A 23,987-nucleotide genomic window follows, 5' to 3' on the forward strand; every position below is an offset into this window, starting at 1 on the left:
AAGAGAAAGAAAAGTAGCAAAAAAAAAAAGGAGCAAATAGAAAAAAGAAAGAAACAGAAAAAAAAAGCCAACAGCTCTTTAAACCAAAAGGCAAGAGAAAAAAGCCAATAAGCTCTTTAAACCAAAAGGCAAGAGCAAGGACCCAAGGCTTTGAGCATCAATGGTTAGGAGGGCCTAAAAGAAATATCTTCGCCTAGGCAGTTCAAATGAGCTACTTTCCTAACTATATGCTTGTGGTGCAAAGGTGTCAAGTGAAAAGCTTGAGACTGAGCAGTTAAAGTCATGGTCCAAAGCAAAGAGTGTGCTTAAGAACTCTGGAAACCACTGGCTGGGGATTCTAGCAAAGCTAAATCACAATCCGAAAGGGTTCACCCAGTTAAGTGTCTGTGGCATTTATGTATCTAGTGGTAATATTGGAAAACAAAGTGCTTAGGGTCACGGCCAAGACTCTAAAGAAGCTATGTTCAAGAATAAAAAAGAACTAAACTAGGAGAATGAATAGTATCATCAGGATTCTGAGTTCCTAAAAATGCGAATCATTCTGAGCTTCAATGAAAAGTGAGATGCCAAAACTATTTAGAAGCAAAAAGCTACTAGTCCTGCTCATCTAATTGAAACTGAGCTTCATTGAGAACTTTGAGATTTACTGTATCCTTCTTTTCTTTTTATCCTTCTTTTAGGTGTTCTGATGAGCGGATATTTTATACGCATTTTGGCATCATTTTCATATAGTTTTCATTATGTTTTGTTTAAGTTTTATTAAGTTTTTATAGGTTTTAGTGCAAAATTCACATTTTTGGATTCTACTTTGAGTTTGTGTGTTTTATTGTAATTTCAGGTATTTTTTGGCTGAAATTGAGGAGCTTGAGCAAAAGTCTGTTTCAAAGACAGAGAAAGGACTGCAGATGCTATCAGGATCTGACCTTTGTGAACTCAAAGGAGCTTTTCTGGAGCTATAGAAGTTCAAATGGCGCTCTCTCAATGGCTATGGAAAGCTAACATCCAGGGCTTTTCAGAAATATATAATAGTTTATACTTTGCTATGAAAATAAAGGCCCAAAACTGCCATTCAACGCCAGCCACCATCCCCATTCCTGGCATCCAGCGCCCACAGGGGAGCAACTGGCGTCCAATGCCCCGGATGGAGTCCCTAGCCAGCGTTCAACGCCCCTAAGAGATACTAGCTCGTGGGAGACACTCAATCTCGCCCAAACACTCACCAAGAGGGCCCCAAAAGTGGATTTTCGCACTACAAGACTAGTTTATCTTATTTTCTATAATTCTTAGTTAGCAGACTAGTATAAATATAACAAAGATCACCATTGTTAAGGACTTTTTTATCTTTGCCCATTCGAACATTTCACTTTTATTTTCTGTACAGTATGAGTCACTAACCTCCTAAGGTTAAGGTTAGGAGCTCTGCTGAGTTTCATGGATCAATAATATTACTATTTTCATTCAATATGTCTAATTTTATTCTCTTATGCAACTTCATTCTTCATCTTATGAATTGAGGGTGACCCGTGACAATCACCTTTGTTCTACATGGGTTCCATGTGATTCTTGACCCGGATAGCGTTGAACTAAAGCTAGAGATTGTATTGCGGATTCCAATAGAGCATCTGAGCAACTTTGAATATGTGACAAGAAATCCCGTTGATTATGGGTGTGTGAGGTCTCTATGGCGTTAAGGCTAGAGTCAGAGAAGCAACACTTTCTCATCCAGAAGATCTGCCTTGTCTGTGGCACCTTGAGTAGGATCGTGAAGGGGAGTGGATTGCTTAGAGCTTCATCTTCTGCTACAGTGAGAAAGCTAGAGGTGGCTTGATGAGAGGACATGAGTCATCTCAACGTGGTGGATTGCTGCAGTGGAGGAGGTTAACTTGATGAGAGAACATAAGTTAATCACTTATGACTGCTATTGAAGGAAGCAGAAAGTTATTGAAGAAGTGATGAGCGGATATTTTATACACTTTTTGCCATCATCATTATATAGTTTTTAGCATATTTTGTTTATTTTTTTATTAAGTTTTCATAGGTTTTAGTGCAAAATTCACATTTTTGGATTCTACTTTGAGTTTTTTTGTATTTTTATACCATTTCAGGTATTTTCTGGCTGAAATTAAGGAGCTGGAGGAAAAGTCTGATTTAGAGACAGAGAAAGCACTGCAGATGCTGTTTGGATCTGACCACCTTGTACTCGCAAGAGCTTTTCTGGAGCTACAAAAGTTCAAATGGAGCGTTCTCAACGGCTATGGAAAGATGACTTCCAGAGCTTTTCATCAATGTATAATAGTCTATACTTTTCTTCAGAATTTGAGGCCCAAAACTGGCATCCAACGCCAGCCACCTGCCCTAGTCCAGGCATCCAGCGCCCAAAGGAGGAGACTAGCGTCCAAATGCCCAAAGAGGACCCCCTAGCCAGCATTCAAAGCCCTAGAGGCCTCCTAGCACATGGATCTCATCAAAGCTCAGCCCAAACACTCATCAAGTGGGCCCCAGAAGTGAATTTTAGCACTAAAAGACTGTTTTACCCTTTCTTATGTAATCCTTAGTTATTAGTTTAGTATTTAAAGAACTTTTATACCTCTCATTAAGGGAGATCTACCATAGTTTCTTTTATCATTATATTTTCTATCAGTATGAGTTTCTAAACCTCCTAGGTTGAAGGGAGGAGCCCTGCTAAATTTTATGGATTAATAAAAGTGCTACTGTTCTTTCTCAATTCGTGTTTGATTCTCTATTCTAAGATGTATCTTCGTTCTCCATCAATATGAATGCGTTGAACTGGCATAAGGTTATCACATTCTACATGGGTTCAGAGTGAGTCTTTCATCGGAAAATGATGAACCACCAGCTTGATTATACATCTCTTAGACGGCTAATCCACGACTTCATTGGGGACTTCTCGAGACACCAGTTCAGCCGAAGTATGGGGAGATTAGGTTCTATGTGGTAGAGGATAGAACCCAAAGGCACAGCATCCTCTAATATGGAAGATTCAACCTTGTCTGTGGTATTTTGAGTAGGATCATCAAGGAGAATGAACTGCAGGAACTTCACCCTCAATCAGAATGGATTTGCACTAACCCTGGGGTTCAGATTTGGAGGAGTATTGGCGGCTGCTGAAACCAGTGTCAATCACATACAACCTGCCATAGAAGAAATCATTCACAATTGAAGAAGACAGTAATACCAGAATTAATCCAGAAGGACAAAGCATCTCCAAGCCTTAACCGCCTTCTTATCATAGTTTACACGACTTCTAAGTTCTAATTTCCCTTTTTTTATTTCCTTTTATGTAATTAAACATATTAACCCAGTTTAGATCTCACAAATACAACAACTCTTCTATCCGTCTGACTAAGATTTGCAAGATAACCATAACTTGCTTCAAGCCACAATCCTCGTGGGATCGACCCTGACTCGCTCAGGTATTACTTGGACGAATCAGTGTACTTGCTGGTTCAGCTATACAAAGCATGGGGATTCGTGCACCAAGAAGACAATAAGAAAAGTTAATCCGGAAAGACAAAGCATTTCCGAAGCCTCAACCATTCTATCACTATTGAATTATCATCTATCTAGTAACATTTTAATTATTTATCTGTTTTATGCCTTTTTCCCGTGACAAACTATATTTTCTATCCGCCTAACTAAGATCTGCAAAGTGTCCACTGTTTGCTCAAACCAACAATCTCTGTGGAATCGACCATCACTCACCTGAGGTATTACTTGGATGACCCGGTATACTTGTCGGTCTATCCGTGCGAATTCTACGGAGCCAGTTTCGTGCACCACCAATCCAGAGGATGGTCGCACCTGTAAGACAGAGGTTGCTTACAGAGGTTATCGATACATACATTGGCTAGAGAGAGTCTCACCTGTAAGACCGATGTTGTTTACAGAGGTTATGTTTGCATACATCGGCTCAAGAGAGTCGCACCTGTAAGACAGAGGTTGCTTATAGAGGTTATGACACTGGAAACCAAACTCAGACAAAGATTGCTGAGTTACGTCGTGAGCGGGTCAAAACTGACAGATGAGCTCATTAACTGCACTAGGGATAGACATGCATCATGATTGTTTGAGCATATTTTCTATGAATTCTATTTTCTGTGATTGTGTATGTGTTGTGTTTGTTTCTCTTTATGTTCTTTAGTTATTATGTTTGATGCGTGATTTGATTGTTGCTGCTGACTGGGTATAGTATTAAAACGGACTTAACTAACCACCCCGACCCTACTAAGAACTCCCAAGTTCTTACCTCTGCTCTTCCCCTTTCAGATGAAAATAGGAACTATAGTTAAGATCGCCCCTATATATACGAGGACCTAGAGAAGGATATGAAGGTGATACAGATCTCATCTTTTGGCTGCAATGATCGATCAGAGACAGTAAGAGTTGGTAGCGTGTTTTGGGTGGCGCCTTCAGTTTAGCATAGGAATTTTGGTTTAGTCTCTCACTTTTGGATAGATCCACTGAGAGAGTAGGAGCTGTAAATACTGGCTAGGCTAGTGTCGGGCGCCAGCTTAGGGGCTTCCTATATGGACAAGGGCTTGGAGTGTTGATTATGTATATAGTAGCAAGATGTGAAAGGTTGTACGCTAACTTATGGTGTATATGACAGTACCTTTATATGTATGTATGATCTATGATACATGTTATGTATATATATAATGTTGGCCTTGTGTACATTTTACTTAATTCCTTTATATGGCTTGTGTATGTTTAATTACTTACCCTTGCAAATCGTTTTATAAAGAAATAGTTTTTCCAAAAATTCGATAGTGCGCTAATGCGATTATAGGCTTAATAACAAATAGTTAAAGTTTTAGGTAAGCAAGTTAGTGACACTCAATTTTCAGTATGATCATGACGTACTGAGAATTGGGTTGTTATAAGGTTTACATCCTAGACTCTCAACACACTAAGTGCTCACCCAACTTAGCAAAAAATACCTCTCAGGTACATGATACATAATAGAAATACAATCCAAAGAGATAAGACATAAATCTTGAATTTTCTCTTCAAGTACATCTTTTTGCCCTTTTTTTCAATGACTTTTTCTAAATACCTCACGAATATGTCTTTTACACTGAATAGAAACTGAGAAAGATATAACATACAAATGGAATATTCAATAATAAATCATGAAGGAAATTATGTAGAATGGCTGACACTATAAGATGAACTAGATTCAGCACTCTCAGATGTAGCTCTCTATTTTGGCGAAATATTTTTTTGATGTAAAAATATTGTCCAAAACATTGAGTAAGAACAGTAGAGAAGCTCTCAATGAAACTCAAACTCTAGTTCACTATCCTTGAACAAAACTGAAGTTGATTTTTCTTTTTGTATTGAGCTCTGTTTCCACAGCTAGGGCTTCTTTTCAAAGTCAACTTCTTAAATCTTGAACCAGCTGAAGTCTCCCTTTCTTTTTCTTTTATCAGATCAGAAAATCAGGGATTAAATATCAAAGCTAATCACAGCAGAGGAGAGATGAGCAGTAGCAACTTGCTTCCTTAATTAATTTTCCAAATCCAAATCCTTAATCTTGTGCTTTGGCCCCAAGTTTTAATAATAACCATTGATTCACAGCAGATTAAAGTAACCTCAACTTTCATCATATTACTCGAAATGGTTGTATAAAAAGGAAGGTGAAATCAGCAAGTAATTAACTTATATGTTTATGAAAATATTTTACCTTTTTTTATTTGGCTTGACTTGAACATCTTGCTTTCGGCTAATTTTAATTTGGCATAACCATCAGAAATTTGCATTTTCTTTCTTCTTCTTGGGTGCTTAAAGAGAACATAATCTTCTCTTTCTTCTTTATACCATACCCAAATCACCATATCACCTCTATAAACTAGATGCTATTCATTTCATGAAAACAGTAGCCTGGACTAAAGGCTTAATCCAAGTAGTTATAGTTCAGGTACTTGGTTCCATTGCTCTTGGGTTGCACTAATATTTGGGTCTATAACACCAAAGAAACCATCAAAACACTTTTAAATTTTTCACCCATTTACAATTATTTTTTTCATCATCAAAAATGTTATTATTATTTATTAAACTCAACAATTTACTATCTCGCACATTGCATAGGTCTCACTCTAGTTTATAGTTAAAAGTTAAAACAAAACTGACCCACATAAGGAAGTCAATTATATATGGCAAACTTCACTTTAAACAAAAGGGTAAAGTACTATTTTGGTCCCCAATGTTTGAGTTAAATTTGGTCCCTAATATTTCAAATGTTCTATTTTTGTCCTAAAAAATTTTAAATGAATTCAATGTTGTCCTACTGTTAAATTTGATACTAATAGTTAACGGAATGAGTGACATAGACATTAATAACGTTACTAGTTAAGTCATATCTTCTTCCACATGTGTTAGAAAAACATAACAAAAACCTTCTTGTAACACTTTTTCAACTCAATTTTTTTGTACAAAACTCCAAATCCTAACAATCAATCATCAACACTTCAAAATCAAAGAAAAAATTTTTATATTAGTGATCATTGGTGGATCAATTTTACTTACATACTAAAATCGAATGCTATTGATTCTTCAATATGCGAATTGTTTATGTCAAATTTAATGGTGGGACAATATTGAACCTGCTTAAAACTCTTTTGGAGTTGAAATAGGATATTTGAAAGTTTTTAGACTGAAATAGAATATTTAAAACATTAGAAACCAAATTAAAATTCGGTCCAAACATTGGGATCAAAATGATACTTTACCCTAAACAAAAATATGTCACTAAATGTATTATCAATTAAACCATTACTTTGTTTATTGACAACCAGTTTTTCTATCTTAATTCTTCTTGAAACTCTTGATAGAAATTAGGTTGCATTTGGTTATAAAGACATGATAAAATAGAATATTAAAAATAAGATACAAAAAATAAAAATAAAAAAAGAGAAATAATGCTAGACGGTTTTTAGAATTTATTGTTTTAGGTTATCACTTTAATTTAATAATCCAACAACATATTTTAATTCATATTTTTAAATATTGATGGTCAAAAACAATAAATTTTAATGATCCTCTAGTATCTTTTATATAGAAATTAATATTCTTATATTTTGTTTGATAATAAATTAAATATAAAAAATAATAAATTATAAAAGTCTAATTTATTATGATTATTTTTTAAAAAATTAGAAAAAATATAATTATAAAAAATTAATAAAATAATAAATAAAAAATAAATTATATTTTTTATTCTAAACAAATAATATAAAATATATTAATTTAATATTTTTAAATATAATATTTATATTAATATTTCATCAATCAAATATAATCAATTTTTATATCTCTATCTCAATATTCGTTGCACAGAATTTTAGTGCTGTCAATGATGTTCCACTATTTTACTACGACAATATATCCAAATGAATGAGACAAATATAATCAGGCATGTACGAAGGGACATCCTTTTTCCATGGGAATTATCAGTTACTGGTATTAAAGATTCTTCTTTGTTCTCAACTCAATTGTTATCGTAAATTTCTATTTACAATTTTGTTTCCATTCAAATTACTTATTATAGAATTAAGTTCTGTGATGAGACTTGAGACACACACAAAAGGAATTACTTTTTAAAAGTATATTATACAAACAAATAATATACATACACATATAAAAAATATATAACCTTCATAATATGTATAGATAACCTACTAGTGTTGGCGGATCATCCTTCATTGAGATATTTTATTAAAAGAAAAAATGATGTGCATATGAATATAGAAATTAATATTGTTCTCCTTTATTTAATTGTCCCTCTTCTTTGGCATAGCATTCACAATTTCACATGATGTAATGGGATCGTTTTAGATTTTTATACCCTTTTACTCTTGCTTCTTACATTTATTTATTTAGTTTTATTTTTTTGCATTTTCTTTTCATTTACATTCCTTCCTTTCTGTATTCTATTAGACCATCTCAGTTCAAAGAACACATCAAGTAATGCACTGGTACAAAGGGAAAAGAGAATTTGCGGTAGGACTATTTACAAAGAAAAGTGAGAAAAATCCAGAGACAAAATCCAGTCACAATTCAAGTAATGTGCTGGTACAATTATACTTCATTTTGTTTATATTACATACTGCTTTTCTAGCATAACTAAATCAAATTTTACTAATTCAGTTATTTTGGCCCATTATGCATGTCATGCTTTTTAGAAAATATCAAATTTTGATCTCCAAATTAGATTGATAAATCAATTAATCTTTAACTCTTTTATTTTTAGAAATGAAATTTTTATCAGTCTCCAGCCAAATTTTCATCTATATTTATGAGTTTAAATGTGTATTATTAATGTGAATAGTTAAATCTCATTCTTACATTATAACAATTATTTGATGTTAAATACTTAATTAATTAATTTAGAGCCAATGAGTAATAGCTCAAATGGCATAGTCTCCACATACTCATTTAAGAGGTTGCGGGTTCGAGTCTCCTATCTTTGGTAAAAAAAAAAAAAAATTAATTAATTTAGATGCCAAATAAATCAAATAAACCAATTTCAAATACCATATTGACCGCATTTAAAAGAGATCAACTCTCAACCTCAATTAGTCATTACATTATTGACTAAATTGAATATTACTTTAAACTCTTTTTTTTTTTTAACAAAACTTTAGAAAATAAAAGAAACGAAAATTCATGATGAATCCCCGCATAGCCATTGAGTATCACAAAACTTTAGATAAGTTGAACACCTATCCTTCTAAGTTTCTAACTCGCTTCAAGTTGGTGCCATTAAAATTGAGGGGAAGGAGAATATGATGGATGATTAACAGAAGACAACATTTTGAATTTTGAGTTTCCAAAAAAGCCACCTTGTGTTGTTGTCTTTATAGCATTGTAGTTAGCTGTCATCGTTATTGGCTCTGAATTCTAAGAACGTGCTTCCATTCAACCTTATTACTTCTTTTTCTCCGATTTCTCAAAACATGGCTTCTTCTTCTTCCCTCAGAGACCTTCTCAAACAAGAAGGCTTCCACCACCATACAAAACCCAAACCAACCATCCCTTTCTACCTCTGCCATGATAACAACAAAACCGCCACAATGCAAAAGGAAAGGCTTCTTGGTTCCGAAGCATCGAATTCGATGGCTTCGAGAACCGCAGGACCACCAATGGATGCAGTTGCCATCAGAGCAGTGATTGCCATCCTCAGTGGCTACATTGGAAGATATGTCAAAGACGACTTTTTCCGAAAAACAATCAGAGACAAATGCAGTTCCTACTTGGCCACAAGAAGAAACAATAGCGGTGGTGGTGGTGGTGATGAGATTCTTGTGACCATGGAAATCGGTATAGAGAGCATAGATGAATTAGTACAAGATCGCGAAGAAACAAGGAGCCAGATGAAGATCAAGAGTCTGAGGAATTCAATTGAGCTTTTAACCATTGTTGCTTCATTGAATTCAACAACTTCACGAAATGCTGAAACTTGTGGTATACCGAATTCTCACCTCTCCGCTTGCGCTCAACTTTACATGTCAATAGTCTACAAGCTTCAGAAGAACGATAGGATCTGCGCGCGCCATCTCTTGCATGTGTTTTGCGATTCGCCGTTTTTGGCTAGAAATTACTTGCTTCCTGAGCTATGGGAGCATTTGTTTCTTCCTCATCTTCTCCACCTTAAGATTTGGTACGCTGAGGAGCTTGACCGGCTTTCTTTTTCGAAGGATTTTCGTGGCGAAAAGGAGAAGAGAATTAAGGCTTTGAGCCGACTTTACGTGAATAAATTGGATACAGGGACTGCTCTCTTTGCTCTGTATTACAAGCAGTGGCTTAAGGTTGGAGCTGATGAGCCTCCTCTTCCAATTGTTTCATTGCCATCAACGATTACTTATGGATCGTCGCGAAAGAATTCAACGGATTCTTTTGCTTCTCATTCGTCAATTCGGCCAAACTTGTGAGTGACATGTTGTATGATTCACAAGAAACAACTTTATGGTAGTTAATTAATGTTTGTTTAATAGGTACAAGGAAGTATTCGGCCCGAAACTAGAACGAAATTCGGTTACTCTTGATGAACGGAATGGTGTTTCGACAGTTACATGGGGTTCTGGCTTTGGAACTGATGAACACAAGTGTAGTTCATTTAAGGTAAGTTTTTCAAGAATCTTCCATTCATAGCAAAATTATAAAAATTCAGATGTTTTTTTTGGAAAATGTAAAATTATCCTGGCCTTTTATAGAAGGGAGATATGTTATACATTGGAAGACCATCGAGGCGAATGGACGAAGAATTAAGGTCTGAGTCGCAGCGATTGGACTATTTTAGATGTCTTTCTTGCCGGAACATTCGAGCAGAAAGCTTTGTGCACAGCAACTATGGATCCAAGAATTCTTCATTCAGAGAAGAAGAAGAAACAACTACTTTTCTTTCAAGTGAATTTGTTGGAGCTGTTACAACTCTTTGTTCATCGGATACTCTAAGCGAATGTGAATTCGCGATTCGTGTAATCACCGGAGCTTGGTTGAAATCGCATGGCAATCCTCTCATTGAAAAGGCCCTGAGACAATACAGAGTAGTTGAGGCTATCATGGAGGTACTATTTGCATCAAGCAAAGATGAGATTCTAGAATTTTCTATTTCAGTTCTTGCAGATTTCGCAGCAAGGAACAATGCAATCACAACAATTATGCTGAACTCCGATCCACAGCTAGAAATCTTCATGAGACTTCTTAGAAGTACTAGTCTTTTTCTAAAAGCCGCAGTTCTGCTATATCTGTCAAAGCCTCAGGCTAAACAGATGTTATCACCGGAATGGGTGCCATTAGTCCTTAGAGTGTTGGAATTCGGCGAAAAAGCGATAACCCTCTTCGCAGTACAATGCAATCCTCAGGTGGCAGCAATGTATTTACTGGAAAAGCTTCTTACTGGTTTCCACCAAGATAAGAATCTAGAGAATGCTCGAGCAGTCGTTTCACTTGGTGGATTGACCCTGCTTATGAGAAGAATAGAGGATGGAGAGTTCAATGAGAGAAACAAGGCTGCTTCAATGATTCACCATTGCATTTGCGCCGAAGGAAGTTGCCGGAGTTTCTTAGCCGAAAATATAAACAAGACTTCTTTGCTAGAACTCATTGTTCTTGGCAATAGTAAAAATTCAAGTGGTTTTGCATTTTCTGTTCTAGCTGAGTTACTCTACCTTGATAGGCATGTGTTTCTTTGCTTTGATTCTGTTCCATTAGAAAGTGCTTGTATTTATTTGTTTATTTATTTTTTTTCTTTCTTGAAATCATAGCAGAACCTGCAAGATTTTAAGTTTCTTAAGGGGAATTAAAGATGGCTGGGATGGCTTGAGCACAATGCACATTTTGTTCATTTTCCTTAAGAAGGCTCCAATAGAAGAACAACCTTTAGTTGCAATCATTCTATTGCTTCTTGATCTCTTGGTAATTCTTTGAACTTCATTGTATCTTGCTTCTCATTGAATTGGTGACCATGGAAGAGTTCATAAATGATAGCAGTTTTGTTGCAGGAAGATCCTTTCAAAGAGAGCTTCTATAGAGCAGAAGCAATGGAGGCAGTTATGGCAACCTTGAATTGTGAAACATGCAATGATACAATACAAGAGCAATCAGCAAAAGCTCTACTCTTGTTAGCATGTCACTTTTCTCATGATGGAGAATCCCTGATTGAAAAATCACTTCTACAAGAAGCAGGTTTCCAACAACATTGTTTAGGAGATTCCCATAATGGCAAAGAAATTGTTGTCTATGATTTAGATCACAAGGTAAGCTTTAAATTTTCGATTCCGATGTGATCATCTGATTGTGAATGGAATTTAACTTGTATGCATGGTTAATGTAAAAATGTTTTATCATGGTTGTATGAATCAGATTGAATCAGTCGATTCGACTGAACTAACTTAAACCGGTCATCAAATCGATCCGAAATAAAAATCAGTTGTAAAAAGATAAAAAATTAGAAAAAAAACTGATAAATCAGTCAAACCAACTCAGGTTTTTAGCAATTAACAAGTTTAATATAATTTAACACAAAAAAAAATTATTTTTAAAAAAATTTATATTATATATAAATACATTATTTTATTATATTTAGTTTAATTTCGATTAAATTTTTTAAATTTTTAACTCGTTAATTTTATCGATTTAATAATCGATTTGATTTTTAGTACATTGTGTTTTACACAAATATTCTATTATTTAACTGTTGTTAGCAAATTATTCTAATTTAAAACTATATGTTGGTTTCATGTTGTGTGGATTAGGATGAAGAGATAGAAGAAGGTGAAAGTTGGAGAAAGAGAGTAGCCATTGGTTTGTTCAAAAGTGGGAATAAGAATTTGATATTAGCACTTGCAAATTGTGTAGCCAATGGAATCCCATGTTTGGCAAGAGCAAGCCTTGTAACAATTTCATGGATGAGTAGGTACCTCCACTTTGTTGAAGATAGAAAGTTGCAAGAAATGGCTTTCTCAATCTTCACTCCAAAGTTGATAATATCATTGAGTTTTGATAAGGATGCTGAGGAAAGAGTGCTGGCCTCATACTCACTACTATGCCTTGTGAAAAATTCAGGTATATATGAAATTTGTTACTTTGTTAATGATATAAGGTTCTAAAGTTTTAATAGTAAATATCTTTTTAAATACTTTATAAAGTAGAAATAGATTAAATGAATGACTAATGCCAGGAAACAATAACACAATTATTTTATCTAACTTATATTCATAAATTTGTATAATATAATATTTATAATTATATATTTATTATATTTAAAAGGATAAAATATATTTTTTGTCTTTGAAGTTTATAAAAAATTTTAAAAATATTCTTAAATTTTATTTTATTTTAATTTTGTCTTAAAAATTTTTTATTTACATCAAATATACTCTTGACAACTAAATTTTCAAAAGTTTTAGGATCAATCCAATAATAATACATGACAATTATCTTTGATTTACTTGTATTGATGATTATTTTTGTAAAATTATTGCTGAATAGGTCCTAAATTTTTGTAAAATTTGTAAAATTATTTACTTTTTAATTATTTGATACAAATTAAAAATTTTTTGGACAAAAAATAAAGTAAAACTTATGAATATTTTTTAAATTTTTAGCAAACTTTTAAAATAAAAAATATACTTTATCTTATCTAAAATTATTTATTTATTTCAGTAATAATTAAAAAGTAAAAAATAAAAAAATTAATGCATTAAAAAAACAGAAAAATTAAGTTATGACCCTATGGTTTTTAAGTTACAGCTCCCAGGCATTATAAAAATGGATATCTTAATGTATTAAAACTTTAATTAAAATGCAATCAATTCTCGCTTTATTTAATAATTAAGAAATTTTTTTTTTCGGTCCAATTCATCATGTTTTACTTTTGTCTTATCGTTTGGCAAATTTGTAGCAGGATGTGGCAAAGTACTACCATCATTGCTGGCTAATGCTAATAAGGCCTCATTAGGGTATCTCCAAAACCTCTCCCTTGTGACGTGTACCGCCAATGAACTTATCTCAATAATCTCCAAATCCAATGAAAATGTCCATATTGTTCATGAATAATTGTTCATGAAGAAATTAAAGTTCTATATAATGTTCCATTTTATGATAGTGGTAAAATAGAGTATTGATGTTCACACAATTTCTCTCACCAATCAAAAGTGAAAGTGGACAAAATAGAAGATGAAAAAAAGTGGGTATTTAAAGTTTAAAGTTGTTCGTGCGGATAGTAAATAACTTCCCACTTTATAAGGTTCTTAGGGACCTGATTTAATCATTTAATACTCCTTGAAATTTTGGTATTAAAATTCTTTTTAAAGAGTTAGAAAAGAGTTAACGTTTATATGTATTTTATGTTTTTTATTTACAATTTATTTAGACTAAAATTATTATTTTAGTTTGGATCAATTTGAATTTATTATATTTTTAGATTAAAGTTATTTAATTTTAGCCGTTTAGCTGCGCTCTATCTTCTGGCGTTTTATTAAACCGCTGCAAAATGTTTTACAACGGTTCAAACTCGCTGCTAAACGGCTTCAGCAATCGCCACTAAGTGTTGGATTTATTGTAGTGAATATTCTTGACAATTACAAAAAAAATTTTGACAAAAAAAAGACTATTATAACATTATAATCAAAACAAAAGTACTGTCCAAAAAAAATTTAAAAAATAAAAAAATCAGAAATACATTTTTAGTATTAATTTTAAAAGACTAAAATATCTTTTAAAATTAAAGTTATTTAATTTAAATTAAAAATTTAATTTAAAAAATCACACCTATAAAATAAATCCAACTCACAATTATACCAATCTCTTAAATTGAATTGAGTTATGTGCAAGTCTTATTTACAATTTTAGGAGTCAAAGAATGATTTTTAATAAATTTTTAGAAATTGTTTATTGTTCCATTTTAAATTTATAAGTTTGTAAAACGATAGATTTTCTAGAATTTAAAATAAAACATAAAAGTTTGATTTCTATTTTTATTCATTTTTTATTTTTTGATATTTTATTTGATTTCAAATAGGTATTTCTTTCTTGATATTTATTTTTTAAAATTAATAAAAAAATAAATAAACGATTAATTTTAAAATAAAAAATATCAATAATCTAAATCAATAGTATTCGATTTAGGACTGGTACAATATGTACATGATAAATCGAATAAAGTTACACTAATATTCTAAACTAAATGGGATTACATGCAAGTCTCGTTTACAAAGTGATTTACTTTGTAAACCGAATCTAATTATTTACATGTAAATCGAATCAACTTGAATTAAGTTTATTTAAATGAATTAGAAAACAAAATTTTATATTTTATATTATAAAAACTTTAATATCCTATTTAGGATTAATTTTAAAATGACCAAAATATTCCTTTAGAATTGATCGTGTTTAATAGAGTTAGAATGTTAAAATTTAAATTTGTAAATTGGTATATTCTATAAATTATCTATATCCGTAAATAAAATATTTAAATTATTTATTTAAAAAAATCTCTTTTTGTTGTAGCTATCGTTGGTATTAGGACATTACCATACTAATTATAAATATCAACTCTCAATTAATATTTACATATTTACCTCATTATTTATTTTATTTTTCTTTCTTACTCTATTTTTTTTTATGTTTTGTAAATCGGTTTTCTATTTTTTACTTTTGTTTTAATCATGAAGTTGGATTATATACCAATTGAAAAAGAAAACTCACAATTAATTATAAAAATTCGACAATATATACAACCCACTACAAGTAATTAAGTTGCAATATTTAAATAATGTAACGTCAAAATATTTAAAGTATTTAAGGTTGTGTTTGTTTAGTATCTTTTAAATACATAGATATAGATACAAATACACAAAGAGACGTATACATAAAAAATACATAAATTTTTTATTATGTTTGATATTAATGGACAAGATACCTCAGTATAAACTAAATGTCAATTTTATTCCTAAATTTAAAAACCAAATTTATTACAAAAATTTTTTTCCATGTTGTAACAATCTCCTCTTGTTCTTCAAATCTGAAAAACAAATTGGTGCGCGAAATTGAACTCGCACAACTTCACCGGCAAGTGCACTGAGTCGTCCAAGTAATACCTCAGGTGAGTAAGGGTCGATCCCACGAAAATTGTTGGATTGAGCAAGCAATGGTTATCCTGCAGATCTTAGTTAGGCGAACAAAAAGATAATTGTTGTTGTTGTAGGCGTATAAAACAAAACAATAAAGATAGCAATAAAGAACTGATATAGAACAGTAAGGAGAAATCAGTTAAGGCTTTGGAGATGCTTTATCCTTCCAGATTAATACTTCTTACAAACTACTTTAACAATGAGTGATTCATTCTATGGCAAAGCTGTAATTAATTAACGCCATGGATCGTGTTCAATTAATCTCCTCTAATCCATATCAAACGCCATGGATCGTGGTCATTCAATATGAACGAGGGTGAAGTGCATGCAATTCATCCTCACTTGATCCTACTCAAAACACCATAGACAATGTCAGATCTTCCGGATCGGAAAATGAAGCTCAAGGTTCTAGTCTTAGCGCCACAGAAACCTCATCACCTAGTACTAACGAGATTATATGTCACTTATCCCAATTAGCCCAGATGAATTATTGGTCTAGGTGATGCATTCTCAAGCTTATAGCTCAATGCTATCCGGGTTAGAACTCGCAAGAACTCATGTAGAATAAGGGGTCATATTCTCATTCCACCCCAGATTCATTAGATGAAGAACGAATAATGCATCATAGAATAGAATCAAACATATATTAAAATAGAGAAGTAATCATATTAATCTATAGGAATCAGCAGAGCTCCTAACCTTAACCTAGGAGGTTTAGTTGCTCATAATTTACAGAGAAAATTTAGATGTAAAGTGTGGTACAAGTTCCTTCAAAAACCTAAGTGATCTCCTCGATATATAGGAGATGCTAACCCTAAAAGATGTTAATTTAAATTTAAAAAGTACAAAGATAAACTAAACTAAGCTAAAGAGTGCAAAAATTCACTTTGGGCCCACTTTGGTCTTGTGCTTCGTCCAGGCCTGGCATTCAACTTGGAGAATGAACTCGTGCTCTCTTGGTCCCTTGGTGGCATTGAACGCCAACTTTGGGCGTTCAACGCTAGGCTTGCTCCCTCTGGGGCGTTGAACTCCAGATGTGGATGTTCAATGCCATTTATGGGCAGTTATCTGGAAGAGAAGTATAGATTATTATATATTTCTGGAAAGCTCTAAAAGTTAGCTTTCCAACGCCGTTGAGAACACATCAATTGAACATTTGTAGCTCAAGAAACGCTTTTTTGAATGCACGGAGGTCAGGATCTGACAACATCTGCTATTCTTTCTTCAGCTCTGAACAAGACTTTGCCAATCTTGCTATTTTTGCCGAAAAATTACCTAAAATCATAGGAAAAACACATAAACTCAAAGTAGCAACCAAAAAGTGAAATTTACACTAAAACATACTAAAACTTACTAAAATTGATAAAATCTAATTAAAAACAATATGAAAAAGTAATGAAAAAGCGTATAAGAAATCCACTTATCACAACACCAAACTTAAACTGTTGCTTGTCCTCAAGCAACCAAAAACAAGTTAGGACTAAGGAGGAGTAAAATACATAAGGTTTCAGAGTTGTCAGTGGAGCTCAGTTCCAATTACTGAATGGGCTATTAACACTTTATTTCTGAATAGCTTTGGCATCTTACTTTCCATTGAAGCTCAGAATTATTGACATCCCTTGGAACTAGAATCCGAATGATATTATTGGTTCTCTTCTTTTAGTTTTTCTTGATTCTTGAACACAGCTTCTTTTTGGTGCTTTGCACCTTTGAGCCTAGCCGTAACTCTAAGCGTTTTGTTTTCGAGTATTACCACCGGATACATAAATGTTACAGACAATTAACTAGGGGAACCCTTTGGATTCGAATTTAGCTTTGCTTAAATTCCCAGACAGTGGTGCCCAGAGTTCTTAAGCGTACTCTTTAGCTTTTCGGATCACGACTTTAACTACTCAGTATCAAGCTTTTTACTTAACACCTTCACACCACAAGCATTTAGTCAGTGATAGCAACTCATTTGAGCTTTTTAGGCCAATTTTGATCCTCTTAATTATTGATGTTTAAAGCCTTGGGATCCTTGCTCCTTTTTTTTTTGAGCTTTCTTTTTCTTTTCTTTTTATTTTTTTTTTCTTTTTGCTATTTTTTCTTGCTTCAAGAATCAATATTTTTTATTTTTCAGATAACCAATAATACTTCTCTAAATTCGCTGTTCTTCAAGAGCCAACATACTTAACTTCAATATCAATTATACACTGTTAATACATACATTCAGAAGTAAAGATAGGGCCACCACATCTTAAGTAATTCGAATAACTCATGATATATCTTGAAGCCTTGTGCATTCTACTACTTCCTTTTCAATAAATTTTTCTTTTAAGCATTGATGAGGGATACATAGGATATCTTATAACAAAATAAAGAAAAGAGAATACTACTAAAAAGGAACGAAATACTAAATATGATCATGTACTAGAATAGGAAACAGATGGTAAAATAAAGTATAATGAAAACAGAGATAACATAAGTAAAAAGGGAGAATGAAACGTGACCACCTCAGTGTCGGCGGCTACTGCTCCCTCCGATGAATCCTCTGGAGCGCTTGAGTTCCTCAATATCTTGCCCCTGTCTCTACTGCTCCTCCCTCATAATCCACTTCCTCCCTTATATGATGGAGGATGACAGAGTGATCTTGATGCTTTATCCTCAGCTGATCCATGGATGAAGTTAGCTCACCTAGAGATATAGTCAGTTGGTCCTAATAGTCTTGGAGAGGGAAGTACATCCCCTGAGGCATCTATGGGATTTTAGGTGGAGGTGGCTGGACAGGCTCGTGTTGTGGTCCATGCGCAGGCTCCCTGACACTTTCCATCCTCCTCTTTGTGATGGGTTTATCCTTTTCAATGGGGGTGTTTCCTGATATGCCAACTCCTCCTGCATGGCATAGGAGATAGATGAGGTGCAGGAATGCTGGCCTTGCTTGAGTGGAGGCTTTCTCAGCTATCTTGTAGATTTTTTGAGAAATTACCTCGTGTGCTTCCACCTCATTTTTGAGCATGATGCAATGGATCATTATTGCTCGGTCTATGGTAACCTCTGATCGGTTACTTGTGGGGATGATGGAGCGTTGATTAAGCTCCAACCATCCTCTAGCTACAGGCTTGAGGCCAAGCCTACCTAGTTAGTAGGGCTTGCCGTGTGCATCCCTCCTCTATTGAGCTCCTTCCACACAAATGTCCGCGAGTACTTGCTCCAATCTTTGGTCTGAGTTGACCTTTCGGGTGTAAGAGTGTGGTTCACTTTGCATCCGAGGCAACCGTAGCGTCATTCTCACACTTTCCAGGCTAAAGTCTATGATTTGCCCCCGGACCATGGTGTTCCAATTTTTGGGCACTGAGTTCACACTAGTGTCATAGTTTTTGGTGACCCATGCATTAGCATAGAATTCTTGCACCATTAATGTTCCCACTGCTGAAATTGGATTGGCGAAAACTTTCCAATCCCTCCTCCAAACTTCTTGTTGGATCATCGGGTATTCATTTTCTTTGAGCCTGAAAGGGACTTCGGAAATCACTCTTTTATGCTTCACTACTCCATGAAAGTGATCTTGATGAACCTTGGTGAGGAATCTCCATATTTTCTAAGGTTCGGAGGTGGAAGCGGGGGATTTTCCCTTTCTTTTCTTTGAGGATTCGCCAGCTTTTGGTGCCATAGAGAAAGATTAGAAAGCAAGAAGCGAAGCTTTCCAACACCAAACTTAAGAACTTTTCTCGTCCTCAAGCAAATAAAAACAAAAGAAAAGGAAAATAAAAGAAGTAAGAAAAAAAGATAGAGGGGGAAGAGTAAGAAGGCTTTGGCCAAGTGGGGTGGAAAGAGGAAGAAGGGGAGTGGATAAAGAGTAATATGGAGGAAGAGAAGAGTATTGTGAAAGTGTGAGTAGGAAGGAAGGAATGAGGGGGGTACTTATAGGAATGGGAAGGGGGTGAGTTCGGTCATATAGGAGGGAAGAATTGGGGGGGGGAGTTTGAATTTGAAGTGGGTGGGGTTGGTGGGAAAATGTGTTAATGAGATTTATGAATGGTTTTGGGAAGAGTATGTATTGGGAAGAGGGAAAGTAGGGTGTGGGTTTTAAGGATGAAAAAGTAGGAGAAAAAAGGAAAAGGTAGGGTAGGTGGAGATTCTGTGGGACCCACTGCCTCTAGAAGCTTTAAAATCGAAGTTCCCCTGCCCTCACCTTGGCGTTCAACGCCAGTTCTGGCCATTGAACACCAAGTAGGGGTACTTTTTTTTTCCAGCTTGGTGGGGCATTCAATGCTAGGTTTGGGAATTGAACGCCTAAAGGGGACCACTGAATTGGTCCAGGACTGGTCCTGTAGGGCATTGAACGCCCTTGCTTACTCCATAACTGGCGTTCAACACCAACTTTTGCTCCTAAATGGGCGTTGAACGCCCAAGCTTCTCCCTTTCTGGCGTTGGGCGACAATTCTGGCGTTCAATGCCAATAAGGGGCTCTCTCCTAGGTGTTTTGTTTTCATTCTTAAGCATTTCTGCTCCTGTTCTAAGCACTACACATGATCACAAATATTAAAAGGCAAGGAAAAACTATGGAAATAAATTGTAAATAGTATAAACTTAAACTAAATCAAACAAAAGAAAGAAACTATGATACATATGGTTGGGTTGCCTCCCAACAAGTGCTTCTTTACCGTCATTAGCTTGACGGACAGCTCCTTTACGGAGGTTGATAGGGGCTCAGATCTTCACCCCTCATGGTGAAATTTCTTCCTGTGCCCTTATGAATCAGCTCAACATGTTCCAATGACAAAATCCAGTTCACTGTGTGTGGAATGACTGGATTTCTAGTGAAGATAACTCTCATGCCAGGTGAGAAGTCTTCAGTTGGAATCTTCTTGTTCCTCCAACCCTTGGGTACTTTCTTCTTCCTGCCTCCTTCTTTAGTAGATGGTGATGTATGCCCAACACCAAACTTAGGTTTGATGTCAGGGGGTTCTGTAATGCTCTCTACTGAGAGAAGGTCGGAACACCAAGTGTTGCACAGTAGTACCTCTTTTATCTGAGGGAGAGTGAGGATTTGGGATCTTAAAAAAAATATGATCCTCCCACAATCTCAGGACTAGATCTCCCTTTTTCACATCGATTAAGGCATTTGCAGTAGCTAGAAAAGGCCTTCCAAGGATGATGGAGTCGTCTCTGTCCTCCCCAGTGTCTAGTATCACAAAGTTCGCTGGGAGGTAAAGGTCTTCCACCTTTACAAGAACATTTTTCACCATGCCATCTGCCCGTTTCAGGGACATATCTGCCATCTCTAATGAGATTTTAGTAGGTAGTGCTTCCTGGATCCCTAGCTTCTTCATCACAGAGAGAGGCATGATGTTGATGCTTGAGCTAAGGTCGCACAGTGCCTTCTCAAAAGTGATGGTCCCTATAGTGCAGGGAATAAGGAAGCTTCCAGGATCTGGCATCTTTGGAGGCAGCTTAATCAAGGCGCTGCATTCCTTGACCAGTATCACCATCTCATCTTCCTTCATAGCCGTCTTCTTAGAGATATTATTGTTTAGACAGACCATATAAGGGGGTTTCTTTTTCAATGCTTCTGTAAAAGAGATATTGGCTTGCAGCTTCCTGAGGATTTCCAGGAACTAAGCAAGTTGCTCTTCCTTAGATTCCTCTTACACGTCTGGAGATGGTTGGTCTTCAGGCTCTTCCATTCTCATGGGGACGTGCATGGTGACACTCCCAGTCTCCTCCTGAGCCTTGATCTCCTTTAATTTCTCAGGAGTAGGTTCCTCCTTAGGTTCGGCCTCAACTCCCATAGTGAGGGCCTTGCACTCTTACTTTGGATTCACCTCAATGTTGCTTGGAAGAATGTTGGAGGGGATCTCTGGGATTCTCTTGCTCAACTGACCTACCTGTATCTCCAGATTCTGAATGGAAGACCTAGTTTCTACCATGAAACTATGAGTGGTCTTGGAGAGGTTAGAGACTATTGTAGCCAAGTCAGAGAGGCTTTGTGTGGGAGTCTCCATCTACTGTTGAGAGGGCTGAAATTGTCTGTTGTTGAACCAGTTCTGGTTCATTCCATCCTGATTATTATTGAAGCCTTGTTGAGGCTTCTGCTAATCTCTCCACCCAAATTTAGGGTGGTTCCTCCATCCTTGATTGAAAGTATTCGAATAGAGATTGTTATTGGAGTTTTTGGAGGTGTTTCCCATATAGTTCACCTCCTCCATTGTGGTCCAGGCGTTGTCACCCATGTCCACTTCATACACTGTCTCTGGAGAGTACGCAGCTAAGCTCTGTGCCCCACTCAAGTGCTGAGAGATCATATTGATCTGCTGGGACATGAGCTTGTTCTGAGCCAAAATGGGGTCTAAAATGTCCACTTTCATGACTCCTCTCTTCTGAGCTGCCCTATTATTCACAGGGTTCCTCTCAGAAGTGTACATGTATTGTTTGTTAGCAACCATATCAATGAGCTCCTGCGCCTCTTCAGGCGTCTTCTTCATGTGAAGTGAGCCACCAGCAGAGTGTTCCAGTGATATCTTAGACATCTCAGAGAGACCATCATAGAAGATCTCTAACATGGTCTAATCTGAGATCATGTCAGGAGGGCATTTTCTGATCAGTTGCTTGTACCTCTCCCAAGCTTCATAGAGGGATTCTCCCTCTTTCTGTCTGAAGGTCTGAACTTCCACCCTAAGCTTGCTCAGCTTCTGAGATGGAAAGAACTTGGTCAAGAATACATTGACTACCTTCTCTCAGGTGTCTAGGCTTTCTTTAGGCTGAGAATCTAGCCATAGCCTTGCTCTGTCCCTGATAGCAAAGGGGAAGAGCATGAGCTTGTAGATCTCTGGATCCACTCCATTAGTCTTGACAGTGTCACATATTTATAGGAAATTAGAGATGAATTTATTGGTGTCCTCCTGTGGAAGTCCGTGAAACTGGCAATTCTGTTGTACTAGAGTGACCAGTTGAGACTTCAGCTCAAAGTTATTTACACCAATGGCAGGTATGGAGATGCTGCGCCCATAGAAGTTAGAATTAGGTGCAGTATAAGATCCAAGGACATTTCTTGTGTCTCCTTCAGCTTTTGGATGAGCTACCATTGTTGTATCTTCAGCTTCGTACTCAAGAGCTTCTGTGAGATTCCCTTTGGCTCTGCTAGCTTGAGCTTGCTGCAGCCGTCTTCTTAAGAATCTTTCAGGTTCAGGGTCAGGGTCAACAAGGGCTACTGTATCCCTATTCCTGCTCATAAACAAAAAGAAAGAGACCAAGAAGAGTAAAAGAATGGAGTCTCGATGTCAGAGTATAGAGAACTTCTTGTGAAAAACTCAGATAACGAAAAAAGAAAATAAGGGTGTCTTTTATTTGAAAAGAGTTTTTTGAAAATAAAGAGAGGGGAAATAGTTTGGAAATTTTCGAAAAGGGTGAGAGGGGAAGAATTTAAAAATTTTCGAAAAAGAAGAAAGAGAAAGAAAAATTAAAGAGACACCAAACTTTTAAAATTAAAAGAAGCTAAAACAGACAATTAACTAACAAGATTTGAAAATAAGATAGAAGTTTTAATTTTGAAAAGTTTTTAAAATTAAAAGAAGAAGTCAAAAGAAAATTTTGAAATTCAAAAATTAAAAAGATAAGGTCAAGAGAGAAAAACAAGATAAGATAAGATTTGAAATTTTAAAGATTTTAAAATTTAAATTTAAAAAAAAGAAAGACCAACAAACCACTAAACTTTTAAAATTTGAATTTTTAATTAAGATAAGAAAAGATTTTGAAATTCAAAAGTTAAAAAGTCAAAAGAGAGGGAAAAGATAAGATAAGGTTTTAAAAATTAAGACAAGAGATTTGATTTTGAAAATCTTTAAAAAGAATAATTCAAATAAAGATTTTTAAATTCAAATTTTGAGAAAGAAAGACTAACCAATTACTAAACTTTTAAAATTTAAAATTTAAAAGAAAGATAAGATAACAAAATTTTAAAAATCAAAGAAAAAGTAAGATAAAGAGTAAAAGATTAATCAAGAGAATTAAATTAAATGAAAAGGTTACCAATGGAACACGAAACTTAAAATTTGAAATCGAATCTTAAAGATTTTCGAAAATATGTTTTTTTTTCTTTTTTTTGAATAATTAAAAAGAAAATACAAACACTAGACGGACACCAAAGTTAAAAATTTTGAAATCAAAGACACTAATTTTCGAAAAAATTGGGTAGAGAAACACCAAAAGACACTAAACTTAAAAAATTTAAAATCAAATAAGGGAAATAACACAAAAATTTCAAACAAGGAAAGAAAACCAAGAACAATTTTCGAAAACTCCAAGAAAAGAAAAATCAATAAAAACCAAAAGGACACCAAACTTAAAATTTGA

General features: G+C 34.8%; 2 protein-coding genes and 1 non-coding gene across 5 annotated transcripts; 2 read left to right on the plus strand and 1 right to left on the minus strand.

Moving 5' to 3' along the window:
• Positions 1-8,712: 8,712 nt before the first annotated feature.
• Positions 8,713-13,638, plus strand: LOC107636265 (putative E3 ubiquitin-protein ligase LIN). Of its 3 annotated transcripts, none has more exons than XM_088485251.1 (7): positions 8,713-9,949; positions 10,017-10,143; positions 10,236-11,200; positions 11,292-11,439; positions 11,526-11,780; positions 12,279-12,588; positions 13,430-13,638. In XM_088485251.1, exons 1-7 carry the CDS (start codon positions 8,979-8,981, stop codon positions 13,579-13,581), a joined length of 2,928 nt encoding a protein of 975 aa, XP_088341377.1. In that variant the 5' UTR covers positions 8,713-8,978; the 3' UTR covers positions 13,582-13,638. The 3 variants fall into 3 exon arrangements, with proteins under 3 accessions (XP_088341377.1, XP_088341376.1, XP_088341378.1); XM_088485250.1 differs by having other exon boundaries at positions 8,793-9,949; positions 13,427-13,638; XM_088485252.1 differs by having other exon boundaries at positions 8,826-9,949; positions 10,239-11,200; positions 13,427-13,638.
• Positions 13,639-20,593: 6,955 nt separating this feature from the next.
• On the minus strand, positions 20,594-21,142 carry LOC107636264 (DNA damage-inducible protein 1-like). Its single transcript, XM_016339786.1, has one exon. It carries the CDS (start codon positions 21,140-21,142, stop codon positions 20,594-20,596), a length of 549 nt encoding a protein of 182 aa, XP_016195272.1.
• Positions 21,143-22,214: 1,072 nt separating this feature from the next.
• LOC148567104 (small nucleolar RNA R71) lies at positions 22,215-22,318 on the plus strand. Its single transcript, XR_015881982.1, has one exon. It is a non-coding gene; the product is annotated as a small nucleolar RNA R71 (small nucleolar RNA).
• The last annotated feature ends 1,669 nt before the right edge of the window (positions 22,319-23,987 follow it).

The sequence above is a fragment of the Arachis ipaensis genome, chromosome B4 (genome assembly GCF_059453495.1).
Source record: "Arachis ipaensis isolate K30076 ecotype BB chromosome B4, ASM5945349v1, whole genome shotgun sequence".
Lineage (NCBI taxonomy): Eukaryota > Viridiplantae > Streptophyta > Magnoliopsida > Fabales > Fabaceae > Arachis > Arachis ipaensis.

Excerpts from the sequence above, each read along its gene's own strand:
- LOC107636265 (XM_088485250.1), top strand. The coding sequence starts at position 8,979 with ATGGCTTCTTCTTCTTCCCTCAGAGACCTTCTCAAACAAGAAGGCTTC. Across the intron at positions 10,144-10,235 it reads ACAAGTGTAGTTCATTTAAG|AAGGGAGATATGTTATACAT; the intron begins GTAAGTTTTTCA and ends GGCCTTTTATAG. Across the intron at positions 11,781-12,278 it reads TCTATGATTTAGATCACAAG|GATGAAGAGATAGAAGAAGG; the intron begins GTAAGCTTTAAA and ends TGTGTGGATTAG.
- LOC107636264 (XM_016339786.1), bottom strand. The coding sequence starts at position 21,142 with ATGAAGGAAGATGAGATGGTGATACTGGTCAAGGAATGCAGCGCCTTG.